At 43.9% G+C, this 25,885-nt stretch overlaps 2 protein-coding genes across 13 annotated transcripts in view; both read left to right on the top strand.

Annotated features, from left to right (window-relative positions):
* C2CD2 (C2 calcium dependent domain containing 2) overlaps window positions 1-12,308 on the top strand; it is a 37,784-nt gene extending 25,476 nt beyond the window's left edge. The window contains exons 12-14 of the mRNA XM_031612472.2: window positions 1,710-1,837; window positions 2,813-3,128; window positions 8,110-12,308. Coding sequence (XP_031468332.2) covers window positions 1,710-1,837; window positions 2,813-3,128; window positions 8,110-8,336 — 671 coding nt within the window. The 3' untranslated portion in view covers window positions 8,337-12,308. The remainder of the gene's footprint in view (window positions 1-1,709; window positions 1,838-2,812; window positions 3,129-8,109) is intronic.
* Window positions 12,309-12,899: 591 nt separating this feature from the next.
* PRDM15 (PR/SET domain 15) overlaps window positions 12,900-25,885 on the top strand; it is a 46,074-nt gene continuing 33,088 nt past the window's right edge. For 6 of the 12 annotated variants that reach the window (XR_016459292.1, XR_016459301.1, XR_016459296.1 and 3 more), the window contains exons 1-6: window positions 13,771-14,789; window positions 15,615-15,660; window positions 18,283-18,376; window positions 20,601-20,754; window positions 21,612-21,864; window positions 23,028-23,150. Coding sequence is in view for 9 of the 12 variants with exons in the window: in XM_031612743.2 (XP_031468603.2) it covers window positions 15,624-15,660; window positions 18,283-18,376; window positions 20,601-20,754; window positions 21,612-21,864; window positions 23,028-23,150 (661 nt within the window). In the remaining 3 variants the exon portion in view is untranslated. The other 6 variants (XM_090122802.1, XM_090122790.1, XM_090122812.1 and 3 more) reach the window with 6 other exon arrangements.

Here is a 25,885-nt window from a genome sequence, read left to right as displayed (position 1 = left end):
TAAAAGCATGAGGTACACTGCACAAAGTGAAAACTCTCCAAAATTTAACCTTAAGGCCATTATGAAATCTCCTGTCTGAAGAAAAGGCAGGTAAGGAAGATTGAATTCTCTTCCTAGCTCTGCCACTGCTATTCTGCACTGTTGTTGTTTTATTTTTATGCTCATGCAAATACATAATCTGGCTGAGCCTGTTCATCTACTTTCCTAAGTCACCTGGCATACAGTTGAAGAGACTTCAGAGCCCCAGGTAGCTTCAATAACACCTTTAATTACAAACTCACTTTGACTGAATTAAACTCGGTTTTGACTCTGTGGCATTTTACCTTTTTGAGGTGCAGCTCTGAATCTTCAGCATGTTCTTCCATCATTTGTGGCTTCACCATTTGTTCCTTAGATCTATAGGCAGCAATGATGAAAGATGTGGTGTGGTATAGCTTCAAATGGCACATGATCTGGAGTTCTGTTTACTTTGTACTGGTTCGGGTGCATATGGGGCAATCCGGAGATGATCTAGAGTGCTCCTGAAACAGTCAGAAGGCTTACTGAGAGACACAGATGTGTTGGCCGAAAAGCTGGGCAAGAGCGTGAACCAATAACCATGAATACCTTTAAATAACTCCTGACTCTTCCTCCAACAGTAAATCAGTGATACCATGAAGCAGGGTGGTATTACTGAGCCAATTTGGAAAGCCCTAAGCTTCTGAGTTTTCCATCATAACTGATTCTGATATCGAAAATGCAAAGTGCTTACTGGAAAACTCGTCTGATTAAAGCTCAGAGCACACTGAGATGGACAATGTTTTCCCTTCTGTGGGAGTGCAGGGGAATTCCTGTGCAATGTTAATACACTATTGCAGGAAGAATTACTCATTAGAACAAAACCTTGAGGCAAATGGGAGAAATGCAAAGAAGCATCGGTGGTAGTTATTGCAGACAGCATGCCAAACTAGCTACAAGTTCTGTGGAAAAGATCCTGTGGCCTTTCTATGGTTCTAAATAAGGGCAACAGTAAGAATTAGCAAGTCCCTCTGATGCAGTGCTGGGCGCTCAGAGGTTTCTGGAGGCCTTCAAGTGGCTCTGAAGATGGAAAAGTGGGGTTTGTCATGAGTGTGAATGCATGTGGGAGAGCATACCACTTGTGCATATGTACTGCTGAGTTCCAAAAGTATCTGAGGTACTTGGTACAGTATTATTCAGGCCTTATCTTTCAGTCCCTTAATGTCACAACAACAAAAGACACTGGTTAGTTTAATTCATGCTATTCCTTATTGTATTCCTTTGTTGTTAAATCTCTTTCTGAAGAGCCTATCTCCAACAATTAAATCTGTGAATATTTTTGTTTGTTTTATTAACTTTATTAGTTCTGTTTTTCTAAGCATAATGAATTTGATTAGTGTGTACTTGCTGTGCCAGAATTTACCACAGTGTAGCAACTGAAATAACTGGCTGCTTGGTCTGGGTTTCCAAAGTCTTACGAGTGTAAAGGGCATGGGTTTGTAAGTGCAACTTCCATACCACTTCTGTGTAGGATGGATAATGTACACCATATTGAGAAGAATGGAAAGACAACCAGTAGCTTGGTGGTGGATTGGAAAATGTTTTGTTATATGTGGTGTTTATATCATTCCTTGTAATTTCTTTACATTTCAAATTTAGAACAAGCTTTGCCTTTTTTTTTTTTTCACTCTGAAATAATGCTTTCTTTTCAGAGCTGCTGATACTGAATGGCAGTGATCCTGTTGCAGAAGCAGCCATTCGACAGTTAAGTGAGTCTGCCAAGCAGAAGCTGAAGTCTCCCAGAAAGAAAAGCACCATTATCATATCAGGGGTGTCCAAGGTAAAGCAGAAAACAGCAGGTTTACTTCTTAGTACTGTAAAGTCTTTGCTCCTCTGTGCATGGTGCGAATGTGCATTCTGTAGCATCCTGCTTATCAGTCTCTGCAGGGCATAGGTCTGCCTGTTTCAATAATGTTTGGAGTTGAACCAAATCAGGGTGGGCTTACTGGAGAGTGGGTTATTTTTTTATACTTTGATTTGAAAGCCTAACTAAAAATGCATGGTGTCTTTGGCCAGGAGTTATGGTTAGGCATTTGGGAAAACTAGCCTAGGTAAGGATGAAAATTAGTCTTTCTCTGTTTCTGCTGATGGAGGAAACATGCACACAAATAATATCAGTGATTTTTCCACATGTCAAAGTTGCTTAAACAAAACCCTTTGGAAAAGCCCTCCCTCTGGACTTTATTCTAGAGTAAAGGAAACAAGACTGTTCCTCTCTTGGCATACAGCATTCTTCCAGGCTTTCATTATCCATAGCCTCCATCTGACTCTTGGTCCCTGCCTGCAGTCCTTTCCCTGCAGGCTGCTCTGTGGACATTTGCTGTGGTCTTGCTGTTCTGCACAGGTTTCCTAATGAGCTCTGAGAGAAAGTTAAGCCACTGAGCCTTGTCATTGCTGTGCTGTGTAGTATTTAAGTATTAAATACTAGTACTTAAGTATTTTTCTTCCAGTCTCTTGGCTTTAACAGGACAATTAGATGGTGTGACTGTCAGTTCTTCTTAGAACTTGGCTATATGCTCTTCTCCTTTAGTGGAGCTTAGGGAGCCTCATGATGCTTTTCTGATAGCCCTGAGAAGTGCAAATGAAAGTGTAAGGAGAAAAAAAGGACATATTTTTGTGGGGCTTGTTTTGGTTTTGTTTCTGTTTTCTGGTTTTTGTTTGTTGTTTTTTTTTCTATCAGAGTGGCTTGTGTCAGCATTGTCTATTTTTTTTTTTTTTTTTTTTTTTTTTTTTAATTTTTTCCCCTTCTGGGCAGACCTCTTTATCTCAGGACAGTGAAACTGCACTGATGATGGACTACGCTGCAGCCATGGACAGTTCCCGCAAAGAATCAGATCTACCACCTGCTGGAGAGGAAGTGATTGCAAAAGTCACTTCTGATGAAAAACTATCATCAGGTGCTTCAGAAACAGTACCTGATACTGATGCACAGCAAAATGCCCATAAGGCTTGGGCTTTGGAGAATGACAGCCAGCAGTGGGACTCCAACACACTTTTAGACCAGAGCTGTGAAGAAATGTCTGGGAGCTCATTAAGTGTGTCAGAAACTGGGAGTGTGAAAAAGTCTAAAGGTACGTGATCCTTACCTCTTCTCTGGGAAATAACTGTAGTCTATACATCATTGGCAGTGTCATGCAACAGTGTATAGTAGTTTATCCTAGGTACTGATTTTTTCTCGTTAAACTGTGTAATTGTGGTGTTGGTGGAAGCTGTCTTGCTAAAAGCCACAAAGAGTGCAGTTCTTGGGCTCTCAGAGATGTGGCAGGATCTCTTCTCCATCAGTAAATGGAAGGACTCACCTTTGGAAGTTAAAAGGCAGATCATTAAGCCCAACTCATATCTGGGAGGGTAAAGCGAATGAAGAATCAGATCATTTTGCTTTATGGAGTTACACACCCGGATAGCCTCAGCTTGAAAATGCTGTAGGATTCTTTGTGTTTCCTTTATAAACCCAGTAACCTCTGAGGCTGTTGTGCTGGTTTGTGGCTGCGAGGTGACTGTTAGGAAGTCTGGGAGAAAATCCAGTGCAGTGGTCATCCACCTGTGCCCTGAACAGGTGGCACACCCGTTACATGGGATGCATGTTGAAGTTGGAAAAACTGTTGTATTTCTCACCCATCTCCATCCCTCTTTTACTTTATTCTTTTCTGTGCATTTCTTACCCAGAGACTTCTGTACTTACTCAGAGACAGTATAAAGTGGCATACTACAAAACCTCAGTACATTACTAGAGTACTGTGAGGCTGCCCAGGGAGGTGGTAGGGTCACCATCCCTGGAGGTGTTTAAGAGCTGTGTGGATGTGGCACTGAGGGACATGGTGGGCATGGTGGGTGTGGGCTAATGGTTGGACTAGGGGATCTTAGAGGTCTTTTCCAACCTTAGTGATTCTGTGCACCTCACGTAGCTATACTCTAGACCTCTTCACCAAGGCTTGATGTCGTCTTGTCTTTTCACAAGTCTGTTTTTCCATCTGATAGTTCAGGGTGGCACAGCAACCGTCAGTTTGGCCCAGATGGTCAGGCATTAGACAGTTTGGAATGGATTTAGGTGACTGAGCACTAAATGATTTTACTTGTTTGGAGCCTGGAGAAGTTTAGAGAGATCTATGAGATTCTGCAAAACCTCTGGACTCTTTAATGTTTTACTCTGAAGCAAGCAAGTGGAAGCTTGTAGATGAACTGTTGTTTACTTTTGCTTTTCTATGTGCAGTGTGTTGCAGAGGTCAGGCTTCTGAAAGTTCTCTTTGCACAGTGTAGGGCAGGATTGCTAGAAAGGACAGATTGTCTCTAATACTGAGACAGTTGTCTCAGCTTTAAAAATGTTTTCTAAAACTGTCTAAAATCCCTTATACACAGATCTCTCTGTGGAAGTCTTGAACCTCTGCTCACAGCTGAGTAAGCTCAATGGAGTGAGATAGGAAAAATTTTCTACCTCCTTTCCCTTGGTTAGCTTTGAGTACTTCAATTTATTTTTTTGTCAAAATAATTCCCTTTCCCTTTCAAAAAGAAGAACAGCAACAACAACAATAAAAAAAACAAACAACCACTTTTCTGCTTTGAAAAGCTTCCTGAATGGTATGAATGTCTTAAAGTTAGCATTGTCTTTCACTATACTTTCTACTCTTGAATACCTTTGTTTTTCACTTTTCTGACTTCCTGTTTCTTACCCGTTCCCTTTTATAAACTAAGAGGACCACTGTGCCAACCAGAATTAATTACCTACACAGTAAGTTGCTTTTGTCTTATCTTGTAAAGAAAACGTAGCTTTACAATGGTGCGCTCATTGTAAAAATCAGAGCAAAATGTAGTTTGGCACCTGTTTTCTTCCCTCATCCATTTCTTTCCTCCTCCAAACTGCCTTCCTGTGCTCAAATGCCTTAGCAGCTTTGTCTGCCCAGACAAATCATTCCACTGGTGGATGTGTTGTCTAAGTGGGTCATGCAGAACAGGCTTCAAGGAAGGCTTGGAGGAGTGCTGTGTGCTCCTGCTCTCTCTCCATCATGCCCATTCCTGTTGAACATCTGCTCATGCAAACCCATGTGTGACCTCATAACTGGACATGCATACACAGAATACTTATTTTAAAAACTGCTGCTTACAGATATATAGATTTCCTTTTTAGCTGAACTCCTAGAGATACAAGTACTTCACAGACACCAATTAAAAACTGTTTTGGAGCTAGGAAGGAATGGAAAGAAGCAGTCTCTATTCATGTCCTTGTAGATGTAGAAGGAAATCGTCCTTCAATTAAAAAAAAAGAGTTTCAGAAGTGACCCTAGCTCTAGCAGCCTGTTAGAACAGCCTGAGCTGGCCCTCGGGAGCCTGTGAAGACTAGCCAGTCTGTACAGCATTCTTGAGGTGCTCTCTGCTTACCTGCTGGTGTTGGAGGCTGAGTTTGGCACATGGATCCTGTTGAACTCAAGAAGTAAGCATGTAAACAGCACAAGCATGGCTGAGTTTGTTATTTGCCTTGTAGCATGCCTCCACAGAGCTGGAGCCACTGTCAAGCAGCACGCATCCACCTGGCAGTGGGGGGGTGGCAGTGGGAGTGATACAAGCTTCCAGCTACCAGTAATCTCAGTACCTCTGAAAACACAAGGAGCTTTCACCTTGGGGGCTGCTGCTATTGATGAGGCTATGCCATTCTCAGGGAATGCAGCCTGCATTTTTTTTTTTCAGCTGCAACAAGTTGTCCTAGGCTACCAGCACAAGTTTTGCAGCATTCTTGGTTTGGTTCTGTTCCTCAGGATGGGAAATCAGTCTGAAGCGATAGGACAAAATATCTGTTTACGGATAAGCTCCTTTGTCCTGCTCCTCCTGCTGGCACAGCTTCAGCTGCAGCTGCCAAGGCTGCTGGGCAGAGCAGCTGAGGGCTAAAACAAAAGCTGCACAGCAGTAGTGCCTCAGCAACCTCCCCAGCCTCTGCATATTAACAACTGTCAGTATCAGGGCAAAACACTGTTCCTTTTATGCTGTTGACAACAGCTTGAAGTGGTGCTGCCTTGCCAAAATGATCAGTCAGAGGGTGATGGGAGAGCAGACAAGATTCAAATCTGTGTGTTCCAGTTGCTTTCAGCTGACTCCTGCATCAATCCCATTGTGCCCGGTGAGCCATGTCTTGGCCACAGCAAGACAAAATGCGCTAGAGTATCTTCCCAGATGCTGAGTGCTCAGTCCTTAAAATAAAAAAGTAATAATGCTGAGCATATGTCTGTAACTGTTCCAGTCTGAACAGAGCAGCTTCTGGCTGCGTGAAACAGGGCTGCCGTGAATTGCCTATTCTGCAGCTGTTGCTGTGCAAAATGACACGCAGCCTATGCCCAGTCCTTAGATGGCAGTGACAGCCACGTGCAAGAATTGGTCTGCACGTTGCTTTCTGTATCTGTTTACAATGGGAGGATAAGCAGAGCTGAGACTGTGCAATGACAGGACCTAATAGTTGAACAGAGGAAGAGTAAGGAAAGCTGATGGTTGAGCGGATACAAGTTGTGGACACTTAGCCAGGAAGATGGCTCTCCTCATGTACTTGTCTGACTGCCAGAAGGCTCCCCCTGCTGGCTTGCTACCTGGGTCCTCCTTCATTCAAACTGGCTTGTGTCACTGCAACAGCAGCGCTGCCCAGTTCTGCACTGAACTCTTGCTATTTTGGCATTGGGCTGTTGTACCAAGAGCAGGTAGCCTTCCTTGTGCCTCGCACACACAGAATGCATGGGAGAAGGGAAGGTGGGAACTGGCAGAATGCTGGCTGCAAAGTCAACCAGGACTTGCAAAGAGGAAAGGCCATTGGCGGCTTGTGTTGAAGAGATATGCAGCCAAAGCAATGGCAGCTAGATTTAATGTGGAATCAAGAGGAAGGGTATGAAAAAATAAAGGAATCTGGACTAATTTGCCACAGAAGGGATTCGGGCAAAATTTCTGAGCTTTTTGGAAGCAGATGTAATACTATATGCTTGAGGTGAATTGTTATTCCCAATGGTGTTTTAAACCAGCAAATGACTGCTGCACTAGGTGATGCTGCTGAATTCATGTAGAAGATGGGCAGCCTGACTGAGCCTGCTGCACGTGGGCTGACATACAGCTACTGACCTCAGGGACCAACAGGATCCTCCATGTCAAAATGCCTCCTTCACTTTGTGTATAATGGGCTAATCTTTTCAACTCCATTAATTGCTGAAACTACAGAGAGTAACATTTCTTCCTCTATCTCTTGTTCAATAAAGTACTTTGTACTTTTATTGCACTGGAAGGATGAAATATGCTTGTTTAGTATTTGAGAATATCCAGTGTACGACCCACGCTAAGAGCTGTGCATGTGTATGTGTGAACACTATTGTAGTTTTCAGAAGAGCATTAGAAACAAAGTAGAAGGAGGGTGACTTCCACAAGATGTGTGAATTCAAAGTTGAAATCAGAGGATTAACATTTGATTCCTCATAGTTGCATGGTCGTTTTCCTTCCTTTTCAACTGTATCATTTCAGAGAGAATGGAAGGAAAAAACTTCTTTAGTGCTCCTCTAGCAATATATGTGAGCTCTTCTGCTAACTGTAAGAGCATGGACATATGCATAGATCTACAACTACTGCGGTCTGTCATGAATCCAAGTGATTCAGTTTGCATGATACTTGCATGGAACGAGGAGAAGCAGAAAAATGCATAATTTCACGAAGCCTGAATTTCTCAGTGGTGTTTGCTTGGGAAAGAGCTGGGTCAGGGGTAGGGGAAGGTGGATTCAGCAGCATGCAGTGTGTGTGTGAGTGCCTAAAAGCATAGTGACTGCTCACCTTTGCCAGTATCCGAAATCCCTTCATTCCAGCACGGGACTCGTATCCTTACACCCTCTCAGTTATAGATCATCAACACCGTGCCTCTGAATGCACCATTCTCTTAGCTTTCTAACGTAGTTTAATTAGTTATGAGAGTGGTGCTTAAGCTCGAAATGCTGAGACGAAGGCTTTTTTCAGTAGTGATGCAGTTATAGCTGAAGCTGCAGTCTAGAAGAAAGCAGTCTGGTTTGTCTAAAGTGCCTTTGCCTCTGCTCTTTGCTTTCGCAGGTGGGATTTTGAGAAAGAGTGCAAAGCTATTTTTCCGTCGACGACATCATCAGAAGGATCCAGGAATGAGTCAGTCGCACAACGATCTCATCTACCTGCAGCAGCCCCTGTCAGAGGAAACGCGCAAGAAGGGAGGCACTCTTTCACGTATTCTTAACAGAAAGTTGCTTTCCAAGAACAAAAGCAAGAGCAAACTGAATGGTGCTTCGGCAGAACCGTTTGTGTAAGGCTGAATGAACGCTCTCTGATGGGATGCTTGCACATCAGTCGTTTACAGAGCAGTACCAGAGAACACAGATACAGCTGATGACTTGCATAACGTGATGCTCGCTAATACAGTGGTGCAGGAAGGAACAGAAGGATTGTATTTTCTGTTTATTTTTCCAGAACAGCTTTCTGTCTGATTACTGTGAAGGTGCTCCTCTGAATACAAGCATCACTACTTGCATCGTGACAGCTTTTGGAGGACTACGTGGTGGTGTTGTACAAGGTGAGGGAGAGCAGGGAATGGTGCAGGTAGAGAGAAGCTGCACATGAGCACCTAGTTGACTGAAGCAGGGAGCTGAGAACTGAAGAACCGTACCTGCTCTATGATTGAACCACTGTCAGGAGAGGAGATACCACTGTGCTTCCATGCTGTGGCATGGAGCAGTAGCAATGCAAGTCTCAGCTTGTGTTTCTGGTCAGGCTGAAAGGGAAAACAGACCCAGACCTACTTTGTATTGTGATTTGAAAACGGGTAAGTTTTCAGAAACAGAGCTGAACCGCTGATTAAGAGAGCCTACTGTAATAACTGTAGCCTGCTATAAACACTGCTCAGTCCATGTAGGTGGAGAGAGGCCTTTTATATTAGCCATAAATCAATAAATTATGCAAATACTTACACTAGCATATTGTTTAATGTTCTGTATGTAAGTTATACTCTAAAAAAACAGAACTTTTTAAAGAATTTACTTGAGTCTACTTGCAAACATTTACAACTTCTCCTCTGTAGCTTTTCTTCCCTGTGTGAGAAGCTGTTGCTGCTAATACAAAAACCTGTCGTAGGGGCTCTATTTCCTTCTCCCAAGTACTTGTCTAACAAGCATATATATATACCATCATATCAAATGGCAAAGCTAGGAGCAATAAGTCTTGAATAGAGCATATTTAACTCTATATAAGCTTTTCATTAGACAGCTTGTTTTACTTGCCAAATATTTACTGAGATCTTAGAAAATGCAGTTGTGAAGAGAGCTTTTTAAAACATAATGATCACAGTTCCCTCAGTCTTTCAGTTTCTAGCTCCACCAGTGTTGTTGCGTGCTGAGTGGTTGGTTGAGTTTTGTGATTTATTTTCCTCATTAAATTAGAAAGAAAAACTGGTGAAAGTAAAGGCATAGTTCTTGTTTTAGCTGCTGAGAAGAGCAGAAGACAGGATTTTACAGGTGCCACCTTGTAGTTTGCCTTCCTGTACATTCCTCCTGAGGACAAAGGACCAAGCCTGTTTTCTTTAGCTAAGGAAAACATCCATTCCATTAGAGCTACTGACATGAATGAATGATGGGTTTGTGTTGCTTTGTCAGCAGTGATTCACACCCCCTCACCTCACCCCTTAAAAGAGATACAAGGCTTTTGCCTTCAACTTTTCTTCAAAAATAGAAAGTCACTGAGGAACAGAAACACGTTTTGAAACTTCAGATGGACTTCAGATTCCATGGTAAATTCTTCTACAAAGAAAATCTAGATGCTTGTTGGTTGTTTTTTTACCAACAGATTAGTAAATAAACGAACTGTCAAAATCTTTTAACTGAGTCTATAGTTTAAAAATACCACTTGTATGTAAAAAATCACTGTAGTACAGCAGTCCAGCCTATCAAACAGCTGTACCTCTAAGCATGCTGCTTATTATGAAAACATTCGAAGGCATTTGTATGTTTTATGTTTTCGAAATTTGTTACAAATGACCGTCCTGGAGCTGTAATGTGCTTAAAAATCCCAGTTCAGTAATATGGATTTGTCCTGCCTGAATGTGCTTGAGCACTTGTGTTTGTTGTTAGTTTAACACAAAGTAGAACTCTTCATTCGTACTACAGTGACTCGTGATCCAAGCGTTCAGAACACTGAATCTTGATTCCCTCAACATGTACTTTTTCCATGCAAAGGACGTCTTTGCATGATGGAGCAGGGTGGGAGGTGAGATCCTTCTAGTGTTCTACATGGTCAATTTTGTTTACCGAAGGAAAAAATCTAACCACAAATTCAAGCAATCAAAGCAAGACTGAGCTCCGTTGGTAGCATCATCTCTGTACGCTGAGAGCAGAGGGAGCACGTAACAATACTTGAGATCTGTTCACATTACTGAAGTGGGATTTATCTTACGGAAGTCTTATCATTTACTGTAGAATATGGTGAAAATAACACTAAATAATGTGCTGGCTGCAGGAGAAGGGTTTGCTTGTGTGTTATTTTGAAGAACAAATAGACCCTGAAGTTTTGGGTTGGTTTCTTTTTTGGTTGATCCGTCTTAAGGACGGTTATTTAATTTTTAACTGGTTAATCTTGGTTATTGCCTAAGCCCACGTCTTGATGGTGGGATATATATATATATATATATATATATATATATATATAAACATACTGCAAATTGTGTGAAGGTTTAGGCTTGCCTATATTGAGAGAATTGACCATTAAGATGAGGAAAGCAAGGCAACTTGTGTTAAGAGGGAATCTTTGTTTTTAATTGCCTTCACTCCTCAGGAAAATAAATAGTGTTTTGTTTGATGTGTGACCTCTACACGTGGCTGGTTGTTCTTCACCTCTTCCTACAAATACTTTGTGTTGCATTATAAAAACAAGCTGAACTACCAAACCCAAGGGACAGCTACGTTTCTCACTGATGGCAACCTTAAAGGCCCATGAAATTCAGTGCTATTTTCCCTTCCTAGATGATTTTTGCCTTTTAAGATCAGATCTGAGCAGGTGGGTTTTTTTGCCTCTTAGTGGCTGTGTCAGTTGTCTGCTGACTACCAGAAGGAGCTGAGCTACTGTTCCATGCAGGGAGGGCAGGATCTGTGAGCTGACAGTGCTATTGCTGCACCTTGCACTCTTGGGCACAGATCATGCCCTGTGCAGTTGTGTGAAGGATGCCAGAGAGAATCATTTAGCTCTACTTTTTGCAGTCTTCATGACTTTAACAACCGCGCATTTGAAGAGCAGAACAAATCTCAGCATGGTGTTACATAGAAAACTTCATGTTTTCTGCCTTCCAAGTTAATTACCTCAGAACAGCAGTTTGGAAACAATTTGTGAAATCTTTCTTCCTTTCTGTCCTTTTTCTTATACTTTTGTGTTTCTGGATCTTCTGTACAGCACTATAAAGACAGTATTTCATAAGAGCTATGCTGTGACACTTCCTTTTTTCCTTTCTGAAGCATCATGTAATGCTTTGGTGTTCTTGGCATGTGAAATTTCTTAGGAGAAAGTAGCAATGACTACATAAACTGCTGTCAAATTTGTAAAGGGAAACAAAAACATTGTTTTAACAGCTCTTTTAGTTCTGGTAATTCTAGGTGTTACAAGGCGCGAGAGCTCTATACAAGGTGGGAGTCTATTTCTTTTTATTCTATTGCAGCATTCTAAGTGTAGAGCTGAAGTTAGAGCTAAGTGCTTATCATGGTACAGAATGAAGCACAGTAGGCTCCAGGCTAAGGCATTCCTGCTGTGAGAGGGAACAACCAACCTCCTGTTCTGACCTCCGCAGGACATAAGTGGATTTATTCCTGTGTTTCAAGTTAGCATATGCTTCAGCATCTCGCTAAGCCACAGCCTCAGTGACAAACAATTGAAACAATTCAAAGTTAACTACATCACCAGGGTGATTACTCGAAGCTGAGAGTGAATAATGTCATTTCACTCTGGATATCCAAATTGCTACCATGCAAGGTGCTGGCACGGTGTGGAGGTAACTGGGAAGGATGGATGTGAGGTGTTTCCAATCCTGTAGCTTTGTATTTCCCACTAATGCAGTACGCTCTGATATTCCAGATGGGTAACACTTTTGTTTTCTAGTACACAACTGTGACAGTCATTTCTTCCACTGTGTTTTTTTATTGTTTTTTTGCTTTATTTTGCGCGTGTGTAAAAATGAAGTTGGTACAGTTACAAAGCCTACGATGTACAGATTTATTACATCACTAAAAAGTGTATGGATTTTTAAAAGAAACACTACTGCTGTACAATAAACGCCCGTTGTCTCCGTGCCGTGTGCTGTCCTACATACCCAGCCAGCCGCTCTAGGCAGCTTTCTGCTCTCCTTCACGAACGTGGCCCGTTTGCCCGTGCTTACCTCACGTTTATTGCTTAGCTGAAATCCCCTACTGCTCTCCCAACAGGCTTTCTTCATTTTATCTCCTGCTTTCATCTTGAGCGGTTTAATTTCTGCGCCGTGACCAGAATCACACAATCATTAAGGCTGGAAAAGATCCAGCGCAGCCACCGGCCCAACGTGCCCGCTACCCACGCTCAGACTGCCCTCGCTGCTAAAAAGAAGGGCTTCCCCGGACTCCCCGAAGCCCGCTTTCCCTTCTCTTCCAATTCCCAGGTGCTCTCGCAGCTCGCGAGCTCCCTACCCGAGCCCGTTCCCCGCCCTGGGGCCGCCGGCGGCGCGGCGGGCAGGGCGCAGGGCCGGGCTACGGAAGCGCCGACCAGCGTGGCGGCGGCTGCCGGCGGCAGTGGGCCCGGCGCACGCCGATCCGGGCACGGCTCCCGCCCCGACGGCCTCCCGTCAGGGTCAGCGTCCGCGCGCCGCCCCGTCCCGCTACCGACGGCCGCCCTCGCTCCCCGCGGCGGCGGCGGACTACGCCTCCCAGCACGCTCCGCGCACGGCGCGGCTTCCGCTGGCGCGTGGTTTCCGGAGCGGATCGGAACCCGGAGTCCGGATCCGATCCGGCTCGGGCCATTCCCAGGGCAGGTAACGCCGGCTCCCCGCGCCTCCCCCCGCGCCCGCGCCCCGTCCTCGCGGATCTCCCCCCCCCAGGCGCTCCGCTCCCCGTTCCCCCCCCTCTCTCCCCGGTGCCGCCGTCCCTCCGCTCCCCGGGGCTCGCGGGGCCGGGCCGGGCCGGGGGCGGCGGCGGCGAGGGCTCCCGGTGCGGGAGGGCGGCCCCGCCGCCTCCTCCTCCTCCTCCGCCGCCGCCTTCTCCATGCCGCCTGTTCTTTGTTACAGGGCCGCGCCGCGCCGCGCGGAGGGAGGGCGGTAGGGAGGGGGGCGAGGCGGGTCCGAGGCAAAACCCGGCGGAGCCGCTCCCGGATCCCGGGCCCCGCCGCCCGTCGGGCTCCGGGCGGTCGCTTCCCGCCGCCGGCCGTTCCCCGCCGTCGGCGCCGCGCTTAAACTCGGCCCGGCCGCCTCTCCCCTCGGCCCGCGAGGCTCCGGGACCCCCCGGTGCCCCTCGGTACCGCCGGCGGCAGCGCTCGCCACGCCGCCGGGCGCCGGCCTCGGCGGGGCGGGGTGCCGAGCGGGAGGGGCGGCGCCGCGCGCTTCGTAACGGCCGCTCCGCAACGGCCGCCCCGCGGCGCGGGGGGCGGAGGGGCGGAGGGGCTGCCCCGCACCGAGCGGGCGCGCGGTGCTTTGGTGCGCCGAGGGTCGGGGTGCGCCGTGAGGGAAAGCCGGTGAGCTTCGGCCTGCGCGGGGCGGGCAGCGCCGCCCGCCTGCGTGCTGCGGCCCCCTCAGGCACCGCCGCGCTGGGTTGTGCGGGCAGAAAATCCTGTTCTCGCGCTGTTGTTGGCTTAACGATGGCTGTCGGTTTATATAAAGATTCTGGAGTTTCCTCAGAAGCTCGGATTGTCTCTGCGAAATGGGAACGTAATTACGTGCGGTGGCTTAATGGAGTATTTTTCTGACACAAATACATGGAAAAAAATAGTGAGATATGGCCCTGAACAGCGGCAGGTGAAAATAAAAGCCCCGAAGTCTGTCCTCGGTGTTCGATCTGCCCTTTCTTATGCTCTCCATAAAGTAGGAAGGGAGGAGAGATGGACAGCCTCTCAGGAACCGGTGGCCGGGCGCAGAGCGAGGCACAAGGCAGTCATAGAATCATAGAATGGCCCAGGTTGAAAAGGACCACAATGACCGTCTAGTTTCAACCCGCCTGCTGTCTGCAGGGTTTCCAACCACCAGACCGGGCTGCCCAGAGCCACATCCAGCCTGGCCTTGAATGCCCCGTGTGATGAGGGATAGATGCATCTGATACACATTTTCCTGTCCTGCCTTTTTCAAAGCCCAACAGGTCACAGGAACCGTGGATGGTGAATCTGAAATGCTGAGATGTGGAAAATGCATGTTCTGGCTCCAAAAATGAAAATTAAGCTAACACAGATAACCGACATACAATGCCTAGTCAGCTGAGTGGCGTATAGTTGAGTGACTCTTCGTCACCTTGACCAGTGTCTATTCTCTTCAGATTCCTCCTCCCCTTTATTGCTGTTCTCTGTCTATGGCTACCAGAACAAGATCGACCTTGCTGCCTCAGTGATGCTGAAGGTTGTCAATCTGCTGCTTGGGAAGCGTGACAGAGAGGAGGACGAAAGGACATGTGCCTCTGAAGAGCAGCTTGCACAGCAGCTTGCTGATCTGCTGCACTCTGTCCCCTGTGTATCGACACCATTGTCTGAAGAGAGGATTTGTTAACTTAGTTGTGCTTAGGGTGAGTCTTGTCAGGGCACAAACTACATAATAATAACTAGGTGTGCATCTCTTGAAATAGCACAGACCATCCACAGAGCAAAAGTTAGAAAGCAAAGCAAGCCATGTTTGCCTTCAGTCTGTGGTTCACCCTGTTTTGTACTCGTTTGCTTTGGGTTTCCAATTCATTGTGTGCAACGCTTTCAGAAAAAGAGGTTTTAGGAATTTCCCTGGATTGCTGTTTCTGCTTAAATGTTTTGTTAGGTATGTTTAGTCCCCAGAAACCATAGCCAGGAGAGACTTGTGCCTCAGAAGCAGTCCCAGCCACTTACCAGCAGGCAGTTGTTAGGAAGGGCTGTGCTGCTGTAGGGTTTGGGAAAGCTCTATGGGGATCATAGCCCTACAGCAAACCCCTGGCTAGAGCCCTCCTTGGGCTGCTGCCCAGACAATTGACAGCAGAATCCCTGCACCACAGCACCTGTGAGTCTCTGCTGCCTTGGTTTGTCTTTGGTCTTGTTTCCTCTTATCTGTCTGCCCTCTCACAGGTACAGGCTCTTACTTTCTCCTGTTTTCTTCTTGACCAACGTCCCTACTGTTTCTGCAGCCTCGTTCTCTATACATTCTTGTTCTTGACTGTACACCTGCAGTAACACAGCAGTTACTGGGGCATTTTTAGCAACTTAGATTTTTGTTTAACTTTCCATTTGTACCCCTGCAGGGGCCAGCAGTATATTTGGATATGCTCTGCATCAGTCAGCATCATCACTCTGTAAAGGGATGTTTCAATAGTATGTTGAAGATAAAACTAACTCAGGCAGAACTAACATCACCTTTTGTGTTTTGGCAGGTTTAAAAGATGGCTGAAGATGGCAGTGATGAGACTATGTTTGTTTGTAAGTATTAAAAAGAAGATTATTTACTTCTCCTTATGTGATTTGTCTGTGCAGGATTTTGGAAATTCAACACCGAAACAGACTCAGTTTTTATTTAGAAAAGTATTTATGTAAAGGAAGCTGAAACAGCTTGTGGAGGAGTAGAGACAAGGTTGCTAATTTTAAGCATGCCCATATTCCTGTTTTCATTGGCAACAAACAAGTGAAGAGCTCTGTAGATGTGACTTAGCAGAACAGCTTCTTCATGGCTGAAATAAGTGTAGAGCTAGAGCTTGCCAGGGACTAGTCTATGTCCTATCCTTGTACTGCTGGCTTTAGCAGCCAGGGGTTGCTCCATGTGGATCTCAGACCTCTAGCTTGAGTTAAACATCTGCACCTCTATGGGAGGAGTCTGCAGACTTGTTCTTTCAGGACAAACCCCATGTGAGATGTGCTGCCCGGCCTGGCAGGTCTTGCTCATGCTGTACACTGTTTTCTTGTTGCCCTTATGGCTAAGCCAGCATTGGAAAGAAGTAAACACACTTACTTGTGTGAGCAGAGGGAACTCGGATACTGCGAATCTGATCTGGGAAGAGCAGAATGGAGCCTATGTCCTTGATGGTATTCATCCATAGTCTTTTGCTCCTGATGGCCCTACAGCTTCATGTCAGCCTTATGGCAACTGTATGGGAAAGAAAATTTTCCCGCTACCACAGATTTATTAGAGTTCATATAACCCACCCTAGTGGGTGCCAATAAGGATGGGGATGTGATGTCATTCCCTAATTGCAGATGGAAGGTGGCACACAACCTTTTTACTCTTCCAGTAAGTTACAATCACAGAATTTCTCATGCCTTCTTCTATTCTATGTAAGATTTTACCATGGAATATAGGAACTGCTTAAGTTCCGTAAAAGTGAGTTGTTGTGACATTGTGCATTCCCATGGTTAACATCATTGAGTATCTATTTCATAGACATAGGAGAGTTTTGGAATATTTTCATAAAAGTCTGTGCATATACGCCCTGCAGGGTATTTTGCCATTTATGCAAAATGCATGGTTTAGCTTAGTTGTGTATTTTTCCTGTGACTGTATTGTCTTGAAGGTGTCACGTATGGAGAGCGTACCACCAGCTTTGGGGGTGGCTGCTCTAAGGCATCTCTTAGATTTTGAGAGCCGTGCCACACACTGTTGGTCTCATATTCCCTCTGCTTTGATTATTCATCCACGATGCAGTGAGAACCACATATAATTTATTCCCACATGTAGTTTGGAACGATGCTTGCTGAGCCTGTACAGCAGCTATTTTTGTAGAAGTAGAGGGTGCATAAGTGTAGTCAAAAGATAGGAGGAATAGAGAAGTAAGTGTTTTGTTTCCTTTGGCAGCAAAGCCAGTTTGAGAAGCTGTCCTTCTGGCAATTTCTTCCAGGTCTCATTGGTGGTGACAACCTCTGCGGGTGATAATCTAATTCCTTTCAGCAATCTGTTTTACACAATCCTTCGTGGCTCCTCCACCCTCGTTGGAGTTGGAAATTTATATTTAACCCAGATTATATCAAGTGCGATGTGAACTACAAGTAATTGAATTTGATACATGTCAAACGTGGGGGAGTGGTGGTATGTTAAACTGCACCATAGGGGGGGGGGAGGTGGCTTGGCTGTAGGCTTGAGGTTTGATGGCGGTGTGTGAGTAACACCTCCCCACTTGTCCTTCCCTCTGATCCATCTGTCTGGTGCTGTACAGCAAACTGGGCTGGGAAATTCATTCATCTGGAAAAGGCACTGATGGGAAAAAATGGTTATTTCGTGACTTGGTTCACCAAGGACACCACAAGCTGCAGGAACCCTGCAGATATTGTTAGTTCACTGAGATAAACTTGCAGGGAGAGGTTTCCAGTCAAGAACGCAGAGCATTTTCAGCAGAGGGGCATACCTGGAACAAAACTGCTTTATTTCTTGTTCTTATTCCAAACAAGCTGTAGCCACCCTCTGTTTTGCAGCCTTACTGGGGTTAACTGACTTGCCCTTGTGAATGTGGAGCTCTGAGAGGATAACCTGTGTGTGATCATCTCTTATGCAGCGTCAGCTGCTGACCAGGCAGGGCAGTTCGACTGCTGTTTTTCACAGCAAAGCAATGTGAATGCATTTGAAATCCTGCTAAGCTGGCTTATTTTAGAAAGTTTCAAATTATCCTACTCTGAAAATTATTTTGTAGAGGCCTTTCCGCTCTGGGTAATTTACACTTATGCTAACGCTTAATTTAGTGAACTGAAAGTGAGTTAAGGAGTAGTTTGCTTAGCTGACTTGTTTGGGAAGACACCAGAAGCTGTCTCCAGGCACTGCTAACTCAGTACTGGCTGCTGCCCACACCATACCTGAGAAGTGTGACTGCATCAGCTGTGGCTCTAGGCCAAGTTTGGCTCCTGCTCTGCCTTCATGTCTTGCACAAGATCCCCTGTTTTTGCCCAGGGATGGGGTTTGTGTCTCTTATTTCTAAAAGGACTACACCATCCAAGCTGTTTCCAAAAGCCTTTAGATGTATTTTACTTTGTGATAGATCTTGTACTTGACTCTTGAGAAAGAGGCAGCTGTTCTACAGCAGTGTTTTCCATGAACTCTGTTTGCTGTCTGCTTCCTTGCAGGGTGCGAGGACTGTGGGCAGTACCATGATTCAGAGTGCCCTGAGCTGGGCCCGGTGGTGACAGTCAAAGATTCCTTTGTGTTGAGCAGGGCCAGGTAAGGAGCATTTGTGTTAGAGCTGATTAACTGATGCTCACGTTAGTTCTTTAAGTCATGTTTGCTCTTTATTGGGTATTATCACTGTTTCGCTGACAGCTGAGAAGCGAAGCCTCAGTCTGTGAAAAGGACACAGCCTTTATTAAATAGAAAACTGATGCATGCACTTAATTGCTCTTCTGAATCAAAGCCAAAAAATAACTCTCTGCTCATCAGGATTTGGCTTCTTTGCTTAAGTTTCTGGCAAAAAGTCAGATAGCTCCAGATGGGGGGATGACTTCTGCCTTGGTCACGTATCTGCAGCTCCTTCCTCTCCTCAAATGCAACATGCTGGCTTGAGACAAGCGTATACAGATTTCCCAGTGCTGTGAATGGTTGTATCTTTCTGCATGATATTATCTCTGTAATTCCTCCACAGAGAAGCAAAACAGTTGTTCTCATTATTGTGACTCTTTACAAATGATTATGGATAATGCTCCTGTCAGGAAATCTACAACAGCGCAACAGAAACAGCCATGCTTGCTAAAAGAAACAAATAGACTAAATCTCATTAGAAGAAAACAGCACTGAAGTAGCATATTATTTTTACTTTTGGCATTGTAAGCAAAATTCATTAAAAGGTGTAAAATGTGGGACTTTTGCTAAGGAGAAAAAACAGCTATGATGAAGATGTAGTACAAATCCAAAAAGGGAAGGGAGTTTGTGTGTCTTTATGTGCTTCTTGTTAGGAATAGTAAAAACTGGTGATGGAGGTGCTTTTCTAATGCGCAGAAAGTGGCCAGTGCAGTAAGTCTCCTACCCATCCCAAAAAGATTCAGTGACAAGCTAAACTGTTATTTTTTACCTTTTATGGTGGGGTGTGTTTTTATTGCCTTGTGATTTAATACTCTTGTTTATTTGTATGGTGGAGGACTGTAGTAATGTCCAGATGTTCCAGCTGTGAGTGTTTGTGAATGTGATGTGTGCACTGGTTTTCAGCTGCTTTTAGCAGATGCGTAGGAAGTTCCCTAGTTCCCTAGTGGAAGTGCTGGCTGCTGGATAGTGGATTTGAAAGCAGAGTTTAAAAATGACCATATTACTGAGAAAAAAAAAAAAAAAGTATTTTCTTGAAGAGTTTACAGCCTAAAACAGGTAGGATAAGAAATGGAAACGAGAAATGTAATTGAAACAAGATGTAATTTATTTTACATCTGGGGAACAGTAGCTGAGAGAGTGATTTGTCTGAGGTTGAGTGCAAGTTTAACCACAAACCTGGATATGGATCTCTTAAAACCCAGTCTATTTGTGTAACCACATGGTAGTTGTTTTCCTCTGTTCTGCTGAAAAGTTAAAATTGTTCCTATATGGTTAGAAAAAAGTGTGAAGAAATATCTTCTGAACTTCAGCAACTCTACTACTGTATACTTCTTTTATTAAAACCAAAAAAAATTTTTTTTTCTTTTTTTCAGTTCATTTGCTTATCACTAAGATTGTAATCTTTTTGTATTTCTCTTCACATGGACAGGAAAGTGGATGAGGCAGTGTCAGCCTTTATAGAATAATCAGTAGCCTGTCTGATTAGATTCTGACCCATTAGCACAGAGCTGAAAAACCAGGGTTGTACTTGGTGTCTGACAAAGGCATCCCAATGTGCATACAGCAGTGTGGTCAGAGAGACTGGAAAGCCTTGCTAAAGTCAAGGGAAATTGTATCCACCGCCCTTCCCTCATCCACAAACCTCTGTGGCAGTGAGTGTATCAGGTGTACTGTTTCCAGTCCCTTGTTCCTCGAGTGCCCATACCTCACAGATGGTCTTGCTCCACAGTTTTCCCAAAGACTGAAGCAGGGCTAACCAACCTGTCCTTCCTTTTGGCTCTTTCCTGAAGATGAGTGCAACGTTTGTTTTTCTGTAATCATCAGGGACCTTTCCTAATGCCACGATATTTTAAAGATGATACAGAGTAGCTTCAATATGGTGCTGGACCATCCCCTTCCAGCCACAGACTCAACCTGCTGAGTCTCTGGACTTAGGTGGGTAGAGTGCTCTTTAGAAACTGCTGATCTGGCTCTTTTCCACTGCTGTTAGTTTTTCTCTTCTGTTTATGAATTCTCATAGAAATAAAGGTATTTTGACAGAAAACAGTTTTCTTCACTGGAGAGCGGAGGAGTGAATGCTGACATCTTTCTTCCCTGGATTCCTGCAGTTTTGTCCCATATATATCTCAATTCTTTATTCAATTCTTAGATCATCTCTCCCTTCTAATTTGGAGATAAGACAATTGGAAGATGGGACTGAAGGAGTATTTGCTTTGACTCAGCTAGTGAAACGTACCCAATTTGGCCCATTTGAATCCAAGAGAGTTGCCAAGCTTGAAAAAGAAACAGTTTTTCCCCTAAAGGTAAGGTGTGGCATGTGAAAAGCAATAAAAGGGAATCAGCTTTACCCATGATGGTTTTATGCTATCTGCCACTGTGGAAAAAAATGGGCAAAGAATGTTACTGGGATATCTTTTAAGCATATACTATAACAATTTATCTACAGAAGCCTTCTGTGGGCAGCATGCAGAAGAACTGATCTAGGGGCTTGTTCTACATGATTCCTTAATCATGTAGTTAATGTCCTTACAGGATATAAGAGCTAGGATATAATCCAATCACACAATTGCTTGTCTGTCACTTACATGTGATAATACAGGAAGTGTTGGGCACATGGCAGTTCATTTCAGGGTTTTTTAACCAGTCTCTTCACTTTTATCTTGTTTGCTTAATCAGCGGCACGTTCATTAGTCTTATGGAACATGCAGAATAAGTCTTGCATTTGCTTTGTTTTTCTCTTGACAAGTTGTGGTGGGAGAAATACCGTGGTAAAAATTTAATTCATCCTTATCTTTTCAAAAGTACATGACTCAGAAGCATAGAAATGTGATGCAGGGGCTGATGGGTGTTTCACAGTGTTGTTAAGGTTTCAATCTGTTCTCTATAGAGTCATTCACATTTTGTGAAAAACTACTGGCTATACCAAGACTTTTGGGATGGGGGTCCTCTTTGTTCCCATCCTGCCCCTGGTAGCCTGTTTCAGACTTACTCATCTGAGGATGTGACTGATTCCTGATATGTACCTGATGCAAACATTGAGGCTTGTTCAGTGAACCTGATGAACCTTGAATGAAAACCACTGCAAAAGCAGCAAATAAAAATTATTTTTAACTTTGCATTTTTTGTTATGGCTTTATCACATGTATAATTTGCTTGGCAGGTGTTCCAGAAAGATGGGCCCTTGTTATACTTTGACACCTCAAATGAAGATGATTGCAACTGGATGATGATGGTGCGACCAGCTACTGAACATGAGCATCAAAACTTAACTGCCTTCCAGCATGACAATGATATTTATTTCACCACCTCCCGGGACATCCCACCAGGAACTGAGCTGCGAGTGTGGTATGCGGCTTTTTACGCCAAAAAAATGGAAAAGCCAATGCTGAAGCAGGTCACTAGTATTTCCAATGGTATGTGTGGGGGCCTTTTTTCCTTCTTAAGGACCCAAATCTGTTAGGGGCTGCTAGTTATAATTGATAGTGCTGTTTATCGGTTAGGCTCTGACCATGAATGTGTTAGTCAGAGTCAGGCTAACCTGTATACATGGTTACCTTACAAGAAGAAAGCACAGATTCTTCACCATGATATATCTCAGCTTTTGAGAGCAGACAGATTACCTACTTGATGATTCAGCCTCTTCAGGCTCAAGAATCTGGATAATTAGTTCTTAATTGAAGAACTGGTAGCTGCATCAAAACCACTTGAGGATACAAGAGCAAAGGGGCTCAGTTGTCAATGTATGTCTAAATGTATACGCAGATTTGGTAAAGAAACCACGTTTTTTCAGTTGTAGTGAAAATGTTTTGGTTTTGCTTAAAAACTGCTGTACAGTTCTGAAAAATTTTTACCTTATGCAGCTTTACATGGAACCCACTAGAATGACATAAGCTCAGAAGTAAGCCTCCATTCCACTTGATTGCCTGTGCATTGGCAAAAAAGGCAGAAGATTTACTGGAGTCCAAATTAGAATTGCCAGAGGTCTTTTATCCCTCTGCCACTCTATTTTTTTTCTATATTTACATTTCTTTAGCTAAAAAGCATGATCCTTCAGCATTGCAATGTCAGTTTCTGTTGTTGAGTTGGGTGTTCTCCCATCTGGTGTTATTGCTACGCTGAGTATAATTTGGGGTGACAAATGGCCTGCAGAGAGGCAATACTAATAACATACAGCTGATCTTGGTGGTAAGCACAGTCTGGAATACTGAATCAATCCTGTTAACTTGTTTCTGAATTTAAGATTTTTCCAAGTGGTATTAATTGAAGGGTTTCATCTTCTTCCTCTTTAGTTTAAACCATTCATGTATTTTCACATTCAAGAAGGTGTTTAAAAATATTGTTAAGGTATGTCCTGCTTTCTCTCTTCAGCACTTTCACTATATACCCCAGAATATGAGAAGTACATTGTATAAAATTCGGGAGCAAGAATGTCCTGGTTAGGATTTTGCATGATAATGTTTTCTGCAGGCTTGCTATAAGGCAAAACTTTTTGATTATAATTGCTGCCATCAGCAAAGAGCAAGAAAATCAAAGGGTTTGGAAAGTAAAGAAATGGAACTGTTTTTCCTCTCTGTAGATATGTGCTTGGTAGTGATGGAATGTGATAAAGAGGGGAACAAAGTCTCTTCAAAGCCCTCAACTGTCGTCTTCCCCCATAAAAAAACGAAGAAATCCAGCATACCAGTAGCTGATCCAACAGGTATGCAAAGTTATGGTAGTTTTAAGAGAGAGAGAGGGTAGGTGTAAATCTAAAAATCTTCTAGGTATAGCACTTCATCATAGTTACTACAGTTATATATTCAGCAAGTATTTCAGAAAGTATTTAAAAGCCTAGATTTTTCTTGGCCTTTTCACAGTTGCACATGCGAAGGTTAAAAAGTGACAAAAGGGACAAAAATTCCTTTAGCCAGATGATTTTCATGAAAACAACTGCATCTGACTTTGGAGGTGATATGGGCTGGGTGGGGGGAGGTGCAAAGAAAATCTTTAGACTTTCTGTGCAAAGTGCAATTATTCAAATGGTCAGGATCTAGAAGAAAACATGAGAATGTGAGTGTAAGAATAGTGCTGTTTGGAAACAACAGGAATGCTGGCCAACCCCACATTACAGTAATGCTAAAAGTCTAGAACAGTTCAGATCACACTGAGTAGAACATGAACTCAAATTTAGTTAAATATATAAGCAATATGGATATTATTGGCAAAGAATATGGAGGTCAGGACATAACTGGTGGTGTCACAGACAATCAGTCCCTGAGGCTGATTATGAAGCAATCTGCATGTAAATGGAACAGTGGAGTTAGAGTCCTTTTAACAAAAGTCACCATGTCTAAAAGTAAACTCAGAGTATATAGCAGTATATAGTATATATAGGGTATATAGTATACATGGAGTTCAGGATCAAAAGAAAGCATTCTGTGTCTGTTCTTTGAAAAAGTTGGTTAAATTTTACTTACCAGTATTAAAAATAGTCAGGAGAAAAGCAGAAGAAGGTTGCAGATGTGTAACAGAGAACTTCGTCAGAAGAGGTCTATTCATTTTACATGGATACTGTCACAGTCTAAATATGAAGCTGGCCAGACAGCTGCTTTTCAGTTTAGCATGCTAATTTTTCCAGGAAAATAAATGATGAAGAATTTGAACAACGCTTTCTACATCCTTTACTCTACTGTCTGAAAGCCCAGCTTTAACAGAAACAAAATGCTGTTGTTATACTTTGGGAACCCTGATGTATTCCCACTGTTTGTAGTGTTGTCGTGTTTCCACAACAAAATATGCCTTTTTTTGAATCTTATACTGACCCTAAGTCCTGCAAAGCTATTGCAAACTGACAGATCTTTGCTTCACCCTGGAAGCCTGACAAAGTGGGAAGCTAAGCAGAACATGGCTCTTCCTGGCTAACCAGTGCACAACTGGGGTCTCTAGGTTCAAGGCAGGTAAGGAGCAAGGGAGATACAGAATGAGGGACAGTTTTCAAAAACGGACTTCAGTTTTGCAGATTGCAAATTGTCATTTTTACTAGCCATAGCAACTTCATGACATAGATCTAATACCTTACGTGTTGCTTAATAGGTTGACTTTTTTTTTAATTATGCAGAATTTTGCTGTTCAGGTTTGCTGTCTTTGGTCTCCTATACAAGTCTCTCAAGATAGTTTTTTTTTTTCATAGCCTCCAAAGAAGAAATTCCTGTTTTTGAATTATTGGGAATCATTCAGACTGGAGAACCTAATGAGGTTCAACAAGGCCAAGTGCAACGTATTGCACTTGGGCCGGGACAATCCCATGTGTTTTATACAGACTGGGCGAAGAACCCCTTGAAAGCAGCCCCATGGAGAAGGACCTGTGGGTCCTGGTAGACAAGAAGCTGGATGTGAGCCAGCAGTGTGCGCTTGCAGCCTGGAAGGCCAGCTGTTTTCTGGGCTGCATTAAAAAAGGGGTGGCCAGCAGGGAGTGGGGGGTGATTGTCCCCCTCTATTTGGCTCTTGTGAGGCCCCATCTGGAGCATTGTGTCCAGGCCTGGGGCCCCCAGTATAGAAAGGACATGGAGTTCTTGGAGTGGGGCCACAGTAGGGCCATTAAGATGATCAGAGAGCTGGAGCACCTCTCCTGTGAAGAAAGGTTGAGGGAACTGGGCTTGTTTAGCTTGGAGAAGAGAAGGCTCCAGGGAGATGGTTCCAATATTTGAAAGGAGCATATAAACAGGAGGGAGAATGGCTGTTTACAAGGGTGGATAGTGAAAGGACAAGGGGGAATGGTTTTAAACTGAGACAGAGGAGGTTTAGGTTAAATATTAGGAGGAAGTTTTTCACACAGAGGGTGATGACGCACTGGAACAGGTTGCCTAAGGAAGCTGTGGATGCCCCATCCCTGGAGGCATTCAAGGCCAGGCTGGATGTGGCTCTGGGCAGCCTGGTCTGGTAGCTGGCGACCCTGCACATAGCAGGGAGATTGAAACTAGATGATCATTGTGGTCCTTTTCTACCCAGGCTATTCTATGATTCTGTGATTTTTATATATTTTTTTACAGTGTGGATGAGATCTGATATAGTGTAGAACATTGAACATGCTTGTAGTAGCCTCAGAGAGCCTTTTGTTTTGGCTTAAGACCCAAGAACAAGAAGGAAGAAGTATGTTTATCGTCCCATTACAGATGGGGTACAGATTAGGCAGAGAGAGATTAACTGACTTGCTTACTGTCATATAGGAAATCTGTGACAGAAACTGAGGTACAGTTTGAATCTTTTGTGCCAGTGTTCACTTAATCTAATTACAGCGTCATCCTCCTTTTCTGGGGGATTCTTGTATGCTGTGGAATGTTCTGTTTTGTGTCTACCAAAAAATCTGTGAACTGGTCTAGATTTATGAGATGCTCCTCACAAATGTAGACAGATCATCCAAGGACTGAAAGACAATGGACTGTGCGCAAAGTAATC

This window comes from Phasianus colchicus, chromosome 1, assembly GCF_987193195.1.
Source record: "Phasianus colchicus chromosome 1, bPhaCol1.hap1.1, whole genome shotgun sequence".
NCBI lineage: Eukaryota > Metazoa > Chordata > Aves > Galliformes > Phasianidae > Phasianus > Phasianus colchicus.
This window is presented reverse-complemented; position numbering and strand designations above follow the sequence as displayed.